This window comes from Rhinoderma darwinii, chromosome 1 (assembly GCF_050947455.1).
Source record: "Rhinoderma darwinii isolate aRhiDar2 chromosome 1, aRhiDar2.hap1, whole genome shotgun sequence".
NCBI lineage: Eukaryota > Metazoa > Chordata > Amphibia > Anura > Rhinodermatidae > Rhinoderma > Rhinoderma darwinii.
The window spans coordinates 331,739,607-331,752,695 of NC_134687.1; the positions used below are offsets into that span (position 1 = coordinate 331,739,607).

The 13,089-nt window shown below is 41.8% G+C and overlaps 1 protein-coding gene across 1 annotated transcript in view; it reads left to right on the top strand.

Moving 5' to 3' along the window:
• The window catches only part of MUSK (muscle associated receptor tyrosine kinase), a 218,161-nt gene that overhangs the window by 44,659 nt on the left and 160,413 nt on the right, over window positions 1-13,089 (top strand). The window contains exon 4 of the mRNA XM_075851610.1: window positions 7,776-7,903. Coding sequence (XP_075707725.1) covers window positions 7,776-7,903 — 128 coding nt within the window. The remainder of the gene's footprint in view (window positions 1-7,775; window positions 7,904-13,089) is intronic.

The following is a 13,089-nucleotide window of genomic DNA, read 5'->3' on the forward strand; positions in this document are numbered from 1 at the left end:
TAGTGTCAGTGAGTGTGTTTTATAGTCAGGAGAAAAGGCCATGACACCAGAGGAGGAGGGTGTATATATTTTCTTTAAAATAACACCAAACCTGTTAACTTTGTACTCAACAAAAAGTGATCATTTTGGACCTCTTGTTATAAAGCCATTGCTTCTTTCTATATCACCATGTGTATAAACACCGGCAGGCAAAAAAGGGATAATTATTGCACTGCTTTTGAAGAAGCCTTGGCTTCTTCTGATAACATTGTGTGTATAGAAATACTGGCTGGCATCTGCCCCCAAAAAATGATAATTTCTGAACTGCTTTTAAAATACTGTTGCTTCTTCTGATACTATCTTGTGTGTATAAACACCAGCGAGCATCTGCCACGAAAAACAACAACATTTTTTTACCTCTTTTTAATTTTAACCCCTTAAGGACACAGCCTGTTTTGGCCTTCAGGACACAGCCGATTTTTTCAAATCTGACATGTTTCACTTTATGTGGTAATAACTCCGGAATGCTTTTACCTATCCAAGCGATTCTGAGATTGTTTTCTCGTGACACATTGGACTTTATGTTACTGGCAAAATTTGCTCGATACATTAAGTATTTAATTGTGAAAAACACCAAAATGTAGCGAAAAATTGCAAAAATTTGCATTTTTCTAAATTTATATGTATCAGCTTGTAAGACAGATGGTAATACCACACAAAATTGTTGCTAATTAACATCCCCCATATGTCTACTTTAGATTGGCATCGTTTTTTGAACATCCTTTTATTTTTCTATGACATCACAAGGCTTAGAACTTTAGCAGCAATTTCTCACATTTTCAAGAAAATTTCAAAAGGCTATTTTTACAGGGGGCAGTTCAGATGTGAAGTGGATTTTAGGGCCTTATATATTAGAAACCCTCGATAAGTCACCCCATTTTAAAAACTTCACCCCTCAAAGTATTCAAAACAGCATTTAGAAAGTTTCTTAACCCTTTAGATGTTTCACAGGAATTAAAGCAAACTAGATGTGAAATGTTCAAATTTCTTTTTTTTTTTTGCAGAAATTCATTTTTCATCTATTTTTTTTGTAATACAGAAAGTTTTACCAGAGAAACGCAACTCAATATCTATTGCCCAGATTCTGCAGTTTTTAGAAATACCCCACATGTGGCCCTAGTGCGGTAATGGACTGAAGCACCGGCCTCAGAAGCAAAGGAACACCTAGAGGATTTTGGGGCCTCCTTTTTATTAGAAAATATTTTAGGCTCCATGTCGGATCTGAAAGGCTCTTGCGGCACCAAAACAGTGGAAATCCCCCAAAAGTGACCCCATTTCGGAAACTATACCCCTTGAGGAAATTATCTAGGGGTATAGTGAGCATTTTGACCCCGCAGGTTTTTTGCAGAAATTATTGGAAGTAGGCCGTGAAAATGAAAATCTACATTCTTTCAAAGAAAATGTAGGTTTAGCTAATTTTTTCTAATTTCCACAAGGACTAAAAGGAGAAAATGCACCACTACTTTTGTAAAGCAATTTCTCCCGAGTAAAACAATACCCCGCATGTGGTCATAAACGGCTTTTTGGACACACGGCGGAGCTTAGAAGGGAAAGAGCGCCATTTGGCTTTTGGAGCTCAAATTTAGCAGGAATGGTTTGCGGAGACCACGTCGCATTTGCAAAGCCCCTAAGGGACCAAAACAGTGAAAACACCAAAAAAGTGACTCCATTTAGGAAACTACACCCCTTGAAGAATTCATCTAGGGGTGTAGTGAGCATTTTGAACCCACAGGGGTTTCATAGATTTTATTAGAATTGGGCAGTGAAGATAAAAAAAATCCTTTTTTTCCAATAAGACGTAGCTTTAGCTCAACATTTTTCATTTTCTCAACAAATAAAGGAATAAAGGAACCCCAACATTTGTAAAGCAACTTCTCTGGAGTACGGCAATACCCCATTTGTGGTCATAAACTGCTGTTTGGGCACACGGCAAGGATCAGAAGAGAAGGAGTGCCATTTGGCTTTTGGAGCACAGATTTTGCTGGATTGGTTTCTTGACACCATGTCACTTTTGCAAAGCTCCTAAGGTGTCAGTACAGTGGAAACTCCCCAAAAGTGATTCCATTCACAAAACTACACCCCTTGAGGAGTTCATCTAGGGGTGTAGTGAGCATTTTGACCCCACAGGTGTTTCATAGATTTTATTAGAATTGGGCAGTGAAAATAAAAAAAATCCTTTTTCTTCAATAAGACGTAGTTTTAGCTGAAAATGTTTCATATTCTCAACAAATAAATGTAAAAGAGCACCACAACACTTGTAAAGCAACTTCTCCTGTGTATGACCATACCACATATGTGGTCATAAACTGCTGTTTAGGCACAGAGTAGGGCACAGAAGGGAAGGAGCGCCATTTGGCTTTTGGAGTACAGATTTTGCTGGATTGGTTTCTGGGCGCTATGTCGCATTTGCAAAGTCCCTGTGGGACCAAAACAGTGGATCCCCCCCATTTTGGAAACTACACCCCTCAAGGTATTCACCTAGGGGTGTAGTGAGCATATTAACCCCACAGGTGATTGGCAGAAATTGGTGTGCATGTGATGTTGCAGAGTGAAAATGGTTTTTCAATAGATATGCCAATATCCAGCTTGTGCCACTGGGGAGACACACCCCAAAAATTATTAAAAGGGTTCTCCCGGGTATGGCGATGCCATATATGTGGAAGTAAACTGCTGTTTGGGCACACAGTAGGGTTCAGAAGGGAGGTAGAGCCATTTGGCTTTTGGAGCGTGGATTTTGCTTGTAGTAGTTTTGTTTGGAGTCTTACTGGTGTTTCCGTTTATAATGTGGGGGTACATGTAAGGCGGGCGGAGTATATAAGGGGCATAGTCAGGTGGTATAGTGGGGTAAAAAAAAACCAATAAAATAATCCATAGATGTGTGTTACGCTGTGACACAATCCTTTCTGCACAGGCCAGTGTCGCACTAATAAATGGTCTTTACTTATTCCCCTTTTGGTCCGCACTCGGCACCTTTGAAGTTTGGGGAATTTTGCTGGGAAGTGTTGTCCTGGTATAATACGAGCGCCCTCACTTCCAGCAGATATGTTTGGGCCCTCCCCTTCCTGGATCCCTAATTTTAGGGGCCTTGATAATTCGCCACTTGAAACAGAAGAAATGTTCCCCTCGGGCTGCACAACTGCATATTTTTATTTCCTGGCTTATTGGTGCCTTGACTAATTTTATTTTTTCATAGACGTAGTGGTATGAGGGCTGTTTTTTTTTGCGGGACGAGCTGTAGTTTTTATTGGTACCATTTTGGGGTACACGCGACTTTTTGATCACTTGTTATCCTTTTTTTTTTGGGAGGCCAGGTGACCAAAAAACAGCAATTCTGGCATATTTTTTTAGTTCTTTTTATACAGCGTTCGCCACGTGTTATAAATTAAATGTTACCTTTATTCTGCGGGTCAGTCCGATTCCGGTGATACCTAATTTATAGCACTTTTTATGTTTTACAACTTTTTGCACAATAAAATAACTTTTGTAAAGAGAATGGATTTTTTCTGTCGCCAAGTTGTGAGAGCCATAACGGTTTTAAATTTTTCGTCGGCGGAGCTGTATGAGGGCTTGTTTTTAGCGAGACGAGTTATAGTTTTTATAGGTACCATTTTTAGGTACATGCGACTTTTTGATCACTTTTTATTTCAATTTTTGGAAGACAAAGTGACCAAAAAATAGCAATTATGTCAGTATTTTTTAATTATTTTTTTTACGGCGTTCACTGTGCGGAATAAATAACATAATATTTTTATAGTTCAGGTCGTTACGGTCGCAGCGATACCAAATATGTATGGCTTTATTATTTTTTTCAATAATAAATGACTTGATAAAGGAAAAAGGGCGATTGTGTTTTGTGTTATTATTTGAAACTTTTATTGTATTTTTTACAACTTTTATTTTTACTTTTTTGACACTTTTTTTGACACTTTTCTTTAGTCCCACTAGGGGACTTGAAGGTCCAACAGTTTGTTTGATGTTCTAATACATTGCACTACCTATGTAGTGCAATGTATTAGAACTGTCAGTTGTTCACTGACAGCAAGCCGATCAGGCTCCGCCTCTGGGCGGGGCCTAATCAGCTTACGTAATGGCAGACAGGAGTCCATTGTTAGGGCTCCTGTTGCCATGGTAGCAGTCGCCAGCCTTGCCATCGCGTGGCAAGGCTGCCGATTTGCTACAAACCTCTAGGATGCAGCGATCACAATGGATCGCTGCATCGAAGGGGTTAATGCCAGGAATCGGAGCTAGCTCCGGTTCCTGGCGATAGATCGGGGTGTCCGCTGTAACATACAGCGGACACCCACTGCTGATGACGCCGGCTCAGCTTCTGAGCCGGAAGCTGAGCCGGCGCCATCTTGCCAATGGTACCGGAAGCCTCCTGGGCCCCGCCGACGACGGGGCATAGGAGGATTCCGTTGCTGGCGGACCGGGAGGTAAGCATTAGCCCTCCGATCGGCTTTGCAGCCACCGGCAACCCAGCGATCATGTTGCTGGGGCGCCGGTGGCTATAAACTCCTCACATGCTGCGATCGCTATTCAACGCAGCATGTGAGGGGTTAATCGGTCGGATCGGAGGCTAGCTCCGGTCCTGGCCGATACCTCAGGGTGCCAGCTGTAACATACAGCTGTCACCCAGCGGTGATGTCGCTGGCTCAGCTCCTGAGCCAGCTTCATCTCCATGACGTACAGTTACGTCAAGATGCGGGAACAGTCCATCTCCCATGAGGTAACTGTACGTGATTTTGCGGGAAGGGGTTAAAAAGCTCTAAAAAAAAAAATAAAGCGCAGTGTGTTTTTAAATAGGCTGTTTGTTATAACCGACACTGTCACTTTGACATTTCTAATGCTGTTCGGGTGTTATAGAGCTTAAAAGGGGTTGAATATAGTCCGAGAAGACCTCAGAGTGTTATACACGACTTTTCAGGGCAATCGGGGCACTTTCGATTCCCAACAAATTTATTCAGACCAAATCTAATCTGACGGCTGGTTCAAAAGAATCTGACCCGAAACGAATTTCGGGACATTCGCTTAAATCTCAAAAATATTTCACTGGGCCAACTAGAACAATAATGACGATCCACAGGTAGAGAACATAATCAATCATTTTTCATTTTCACATAAGGAAAAATACTGGTTTTAAAACATTAAATAAAATTCCTCTTTAACATACTGAAGACAGATTTTTCCTGTTAAAGGGGTTGTATCATGAAGACAACCCCTGTCCATAAACCCTACAAAAGGTATATGGACGTCACAAAGGGGGTACCCCATTTAGGACCCCCCTGTATGGGCCAGAACGGAGAATATGTTCTGGCATACTCAATGGCCGTTGTGTGATATTACATTGGCTGGCCAGAGAAGGCTTCGCCTGGCAAAATAAGCTTTTTTCTGGGGGTGCCGGGATCAGCTGATTTCCATGGCAGCTTCAACATAAAAGCGGTTGATACAACCCTTTTAATTGTTGTTGAAGCACAGAGAAATTTTGCAACAGCTTTTTTTATTGTCCATAAATGTATATACTATTTTTTTTCATTTTCCGCCTTCAGAGACTGCTTTTGTTTTTTTAAAATTTGTGTGTACAGCTAAAGGCAAACGAAATGTAGGAGGACGATGATGGATAAATTATTGTTTTAAATAATAACTTTAATGTTGCTGTTCTGTTCAGATTTACTTAACCCACTATTGTATACAATGGAGCAGATAAACTATCCAAAATACGCCAGAATTGTGGCTCAAATTGAGGCAGAATTCTGGCGTACATGCTGTGCGCCACATTTACATTTATTAACTGCTTTAAACACAGTTTTCGACTGGTATGACAATGGGGTGTGACTTAGCTGGAAAGAGGGAATGGTCTGACAGAAAGGTTGTGGCTTGAAATGAGACACCATGCATGGCAACATTTTGACGAAAAAAAAATGGTGTAAACTAAAACAACCAAGAGGTTGTACAAAGAAGAGAAAAGGGCCTGACATGTCTTACTAGATGCGCCAAATTTATCATAAAGCATGTTCCACTTTGATAAATTTGGCGCATTCTCTTGTCTAACTTTACATTGTCTAAAACTTAGGCCGGATTCACACGAGCGTGTTCGGTCCATGACATATGGACCGCATGTCAGCCGCATTTCCCAGACCGAACACACTGCAGGGAGCCGGGCTCCTAACATCATAGTTATCTATGACGCTAGGTGTCCCTGCCTCCCCGCGGAACTACTGTCCCAGACTGAAAACATGATTATGGGACAGTTGTCCCGCAACGAGGCAGTGAAACCTAGCGTCTTAGATAACTATGATGCTAGGAGCCCGGCTCCCTGCAGTGTGTTCGGTCCGGGAAATACTGCCGACATACGGTCCGTATATCACGGACCAAACACGCTCGTGTGTGGGAGGCCTTAGACAGTATTAGTAAAGTTATTACTGGGATCAGGCCCTCATAGTAATAGCCCAAATTATAACGTTAAAATAAGCACACAAGGAGTCAATTATGTTACTAAACCGGAGATTGCTGCAGCCGGAGAAAGGCCTGTGTAGCTTATTATGGAGTGGCCCTGACACGGTCGCAACACGGCCAACAACCGTGCTGGCACTATGTAGGAGCGGCTGTCAAATATCTCGTTAAGGGGTATTCTGGTTACATGCGCTCCATTCAGATAGCCGAGTGCAGTGTTCGGCTTTTTCCGGTCGCTGCCATAGAGAATGATTAGGAGGTAAGTTGTTGTAATTTGCAAAATCGTGTGGCTATAAAGGGTGTATTAATTCATGGCCACACGATTTTGCAGATAAAGGGACGGTTTACCCGCGTTAACATGCGGCCACTAACAGGCTTTTTGACAGTCGCACCGAACATGGTGCCGGCGCGGTTGTTAGCCACCTTGCGACCGTGTCAGGGCCGCTCAGTGTGGCCGTACCCTATCACTTCTTTGAAAAATGCCTTCCCGGCGTCCTGTGTCACAAAAAGAGTGTCCTTCTGGCATATATTGGTGGTATACATCAATATATATTTCGCTTTTTAACGGTATTGAAAAGCATAGTCGACTACACTTTTAAGTACAGGTGGAGCTCACAAAAAATGCCCAGTGTATGTTGTTTGTGTTTTTTTTTTTACAATGGAGTCAATGGCATATGTGTGCCACTGTATAGCCATAGTTGTATACGTTTAGTGCCACTCATAACAGGACTTTAATTAAAAATGATTTACTTAGAACAAATAAAAGAACATTATATCATTATTTAACTGGTTTCATTTATACATCTATACGATAGCTTCCAACCTGAACTTATTGTACATACCAATAAACAGCTACAAACTAAGAAGTACAATATCAAGTAAGAAGTAAAACATGATCTTTATTAATTAATAAATTGATTAAAACTCCTAGACGGAGCAACAGCAAAACACAGGTCGGGGCAGTGGGTGTTCTGGTCTGTATTTATCTATTAATTTATTCTTGGATTGCTATAAGATGTACTTTTATATTTTCTTTAGTTTATTGCAAATTATTCCTTGACGTATGATTAATACTCTCAACAATTATTTTGATTGTATATTCATTCTGTATACTCATATATTATAATGGATTATACACTTTCCCTCTGTGTTGTTGATGTCCCACAATATATTTTCTTAGGCATGTATTAATCTTTTATTAATAAAATGTTTTTTTTTTGTTTTTTTTGTTCAGTTTTAAAGGTGTATATTTTTATTATTTTTAATGTTTTCATTTATGTTTCTAGAACCAAAAATTACACGCCCACCGATGAATGTTAAGCTTATTGAAGGAGTAAAAGCAGTCCTCCCTTGCAATAACCTGGGAAATCCAAAACCCTCTATTTCATGGATTAAAGGAGAAAATGCTGTTAAGGTAAAAAACGGAATGTAAAATGATAAATATATTTTCATGATAAGTTGGGAAGATATTTAAAAAAACATGTCTTTTATTAAAGGGTAGGTCCGTCTTTGGGGAAATCAAACTGCATGTCAATGCTCAGCGTACGTCTGCTGAAGTTTCTGTTTGTGGTAGCCTGTGTTTTTTCTATACAGGTTTCTACAAAACGGACTAGGAAGCTGTCGGGAATATGAATCCCCCCCCCCCACTCACCTGGTCATTTATGAGGTCACTCATAAAAGAAAAATATGCTAGTTAATTGATGTAGGAGTGAGGTGAATCTAAACTTTAAAGTGTAAAATTGCCTATATATATAAAAAAAATCAAAGTAAAGAAATAACTCCACATTTTGATAGATAACTGAGTAAAAAAGACTAACAAGATTGTCCAAAATCTTGATTAATAAATAAATATGCCCGACTACTACCACGTTGTCTGCTAATAAAAAGCCATAGTCAAACAAGGTATGTTTCAAAGCAGTAAAGTAAAAAGGAGAAATCTTTGGACCTTTAGGCCACTTTTACACGCCAGTATTTTGGTCAGAATTTAGCTTTAGTATTTGTAAGACAAATCCAGGAGTGGGTCAAAATCACCCTTCAGCTAAGAAAGGGTAAAAGTCATGAACATAGTGCAAAACTGCAAGATACATAGATGACAACAATATGCGTTTATTATACTCACAAAAAAATCATGAGTAAAATGGCCTAGCGATAAAAAGTATGTAGTCCGACTCAGGGTCTCGCCACAGTAGCTTCTTCCCAGGCAAGTGCAGAAAACCTCTCTTTGTTCCGTGACTGTACTGCAGGATTACCAATGCTTACTGCGTATTACTTGTTAATATCATAGAAAGTAGGGCAAAAACTAAGGCATGCACATCCAAGAGATATCGATAATTGGAAAAAAAATTATTGACACCAAAAAGGCAAACAAGTTTAAAGCGTTGTATACTAAGATAACAAACAGTGATCCACAATAGGATACACAGTAAAGTATGCAGAACTCGCAAGCTGAATCAGATCTGCCGGACAATGTAAGAAGCACATGTAAAGGCACCACTTCAATACATATAGAAATTCTTAAAATAGGATAAGAACATCAGAGCCAGGGCCGGTTCTAGCTTTTCTGCTGCCTGAGGCGAAAATTTAAATGGCGCCCCTCAGATCTTGATTGACATCCCCCTGGCTGTTCTACATCACTAGGAGCCTTCTCCAACTCTTGCGGATGCGCCATTGCCTTGTACTCCCCTGACATGCACGGTGAAGCGATGAATCCGGGCAGAGTACACCTCGCTGCACGGTGGGTGCCCAAGTAGTACAAGGCAATGGCGCATCTGAGAAAGTTGAAGGAGTTTAGTAGTGATGTATAACAGCCAGGGGGATGTCAATCAAGCATGGAAAGGTGGCTTTGGATGTAGGACTATGTGACACTTCAGGATAGTGGCACCGCCCCATGAACCTTTAATGAGTAATTAGCATATATTGTGCACCATTTTAAAAGTTGATTTTTATAGTTTTTGCTGGATCTGAAATATTGTCAGGTCATGTATTACTGCATGGTGGCGGTTCAAGGGGTTAAAACTACCTGACAGGTTCTCATTAAATATACAATTAATTGAAAACAATTCCATCTGCTTTCAATTTTGTTATTCGAAATATATCCTATATAATTACAGATCCAGAACTAATCTCATACATATACACAGTACCAGCACCAAGCTCAATACATATATGCAAGACCAGAACAAAGATCAGTACATAAATACAACACCAGAATCAAGCTCAGTACATAAATATAACACCAGAACCAAGCTGAGTACATATTATACATCACCAGAACCAAGCTCAATACATATATACAGCACCAAAACAAAGATCAATACATATATACAGTACCAGAACAAAGCTCAGTACATAAATACAGTACCAGAACAAAGCTCAGTACATATACACAACTCCAGAACCAAGCTCAATACGTAAATGCAGCACCAGAACCAAGCTCAACACATAAATACAGCACCAGAACCAAGATCAGTGTCACAATCTGTGGGTATGTGGACCCACTGGGCCGCACAACCGTAGCAGAGTAGCAGCTGGCCCAACAGCAGTGTACCAAGTCAATATACAGTGCAAGCACAAGGGTACCTGTAATAGTCCAGACAGTAGCAATGGCTTAGGCACAGATCGGACCTTGGCGGCAGGAGATGCCAAACGTGACGGATGACACCAGACGTCGTGTAAGTTAGCAGGCAAAGTAGACGACACAACACGACTCCAACACTAGAGATGGCACAGGAACAAATACAGGATGGGACACAGGATACAGGTAGCACGGCACAGTAACACAGGGAACAGGATACGACTAAGGGACCATTTGCAAGACTAACATAGGAATACAAACAATGCTCAGGCAAGCAGTGAAAGGTCAGAGCCACTTTTATAGTCCAGAGCGATTAGGGCTAATTTGGAATTGGGGTTGAGTCAGAACGACGGTCCGCGGCCATGAACATTACCATCATGAATACAATACCAGAACTAAGCTCAGTACATATATACAGCACCAGAACAAAGCCCAATACATATATACAGTACCAGAACCAAGGTCAGTACATAAATACAACACCAGAACAAAGCTCGGTACATAAATACAACACCAGAACCAAGCTCAGTACATAAATACAGGACCAGAACCAAGCTCAGTACATAAATACAGCACCAGAACAAAGCTCAGTACATAAATACAGCATCAGCACATATACAGTTCAATTTAGTGCAACCCCTGCCGTATAGGTTTGTACGGAGAAAAACTACAGCTCCCAGCATGGCTCAAACAATGGTAAGGATATATTTTGTTTCACAAAAAAACAAAATAATACCACTCATCATCTCGCTGCAGATTATACAGTGTTCTTTTTCTGTTTTCTTTTCCATCCGGTCCAGAACTCTAGGACGACTTCTCCCGGCCACAGTCCATTTCTGCATTTTTCCGCTCAGATGTCTTCAGCTTCTCACTTTTCAAACATTTCTGCACCTATAAATTAAGATAAAATTCTCATGGTGCCACACAATATGCCCCTAAATAGAATAGTGCCATACAATGCACCTCAAATTATAATAGCACCATACACTGTGTACCTGATTATAATAGCAGCATACACTGTGTCCCTGATTATAATAGCACCATACAGTGTCCCACACACAGACAGAGCCCCTTGTAGATAGTGCCCCCCCATAGAGCCCCCTGTAGACAGTGCCCCAAATAGAGCCACCTGTAGACATTGCCCTACATACATACTGCCCCCTATAGAGCCTCCTTTAGATACTGCCCCATAGAGCCCCCTGTAGATAGAGCCCCCTGTAGACAGTGACCCACATAGAGCCACCTGTATACATTGCCCCACATACATACATACATACTGCCCCTATAGAGCCTCCTTTAGATACTGTCCCATAGAGCCCCCTGTAGATAGAGCCCCCTGTAGAAGGTGCCCCCCATAGAGCCCCCTATAGATAGTGCCCCCACAAGAGACCCCTGTAGATAGTGCCCTACATAGACCCCCCTGTAGATAGTGCCACACATACAGCCCTCTGTAGATAGTGCCCCACATATAGCCCCCTGTAGATGGTGCCCCACTTATAACCCCCTGTAGATGGTGCCCCACATATAGCCCCCTGTAGATAGTGCCCCACATATAGCTTCCCTGTAGATAGTGCCCCACATATAGCCCCCTGTAGATAGTGCCCCACATATACCTACCCCTGTAGATATTGTCCCACATATAGCCCCCTGTAGATAGTGCCCCCATATAGCCCCCTGTAGATAGTGCCCCACATATAGTCCCCTATAGATAGTGCCCCACATATAGCCCCCTGAAGATGGTGCCCCACATATAGCCCTTCTCTAGATAGTGCCCCAAATATAGCTTCCTTGTATATAGTGCCCCACATATAGCCCCCTGTAGATTGTGCCACACATATACCTACTCCTGTAGATAGTGCCCCACATATAGCCCCCCTGTAGATAGTGCCCCACATATAGACCCCTGTAGATAGTGCCCCACATATACCTACCCATGTAGATAATGCTCCACATATAACCCCTCACAATTTTAACAGAAAAAAACGTTACATATTCACCTGATCCTGTTTCCGCGCCGTCCTCTTGCAATGTAGGCCTGCTCTTTTCTGAGCACTTCTGCTGAGGCTGAACGACGCAAGCGGCGCGGTGACTTCCTCACGCCACTTGCGTCATAAAAAGGCACTGAACAGCAGGGCAAGGCATCCTGCCCAGCCAATCAGCGCCTTTCAATGACTAAAGCGGCTCCATGATGTCATCGTGCCGCTTGCATTTTTGAAAGGCGCTGCAATGATGTCATTGCGTCGCTTAGATCATTGAAAGGCGCTGAATGGCTGGACACTAAATGGTGCCCACCATTCAGCGCTTATGTGTGTAATTGTATCTGCGTCCTATAGATGCAGGTACAATTATAGTGCAGGAGGAGGTGACGGCGGCTGGTTTCAGGGGCACCACTGCCCTCTCAGAGAGGGAGATGCTCATCTCGCATCATAGATCAGAGCTCTGATCAGAGCGTATAATAACAATTTCTCAAATTGGACAGAACCATATCAAGAATGTGACAGGCAATACAATAAGGCACATAGTCATAAGTATCACAGAAATGTTAATTTTGTATATGTCCGTCAGGGGGGTGAACACTAAAAACCAGAGACCAGTCCCACGCGCATCGCCAGAAATTTTTTCCTATGGGGTATAGATAGGACTGGTATGGTGTCCTATTTATATATGCAGTATAGCAAGTGTGGATGATACAATATAATTATAATTACAACTTACTAGCACATGTGGCGGCGTCCCAGGCATTATGCTGCAATTGCATAGTGTTGAGAAATCAAACAATGAAGTACACCTGCAGGGTGTGGAGTATGTATGAGAAAAGTTTCAATGACGCGCAGACAACCCAGCGTACGCACCAAACACAGAGAGGAAGACATCTCTGCTGTTCTGGCCCCAGGAAGAGACATAATCCAGGGTCTGCACAGAAAGGCGAGAACCCTCTACGCTTAGTGGTTTACAAATAAAGAAAATGAACATGCGCCCAAGGGCATCGCATGCCCGGTAGAATTTCCTGCCCTACAAAATATGCC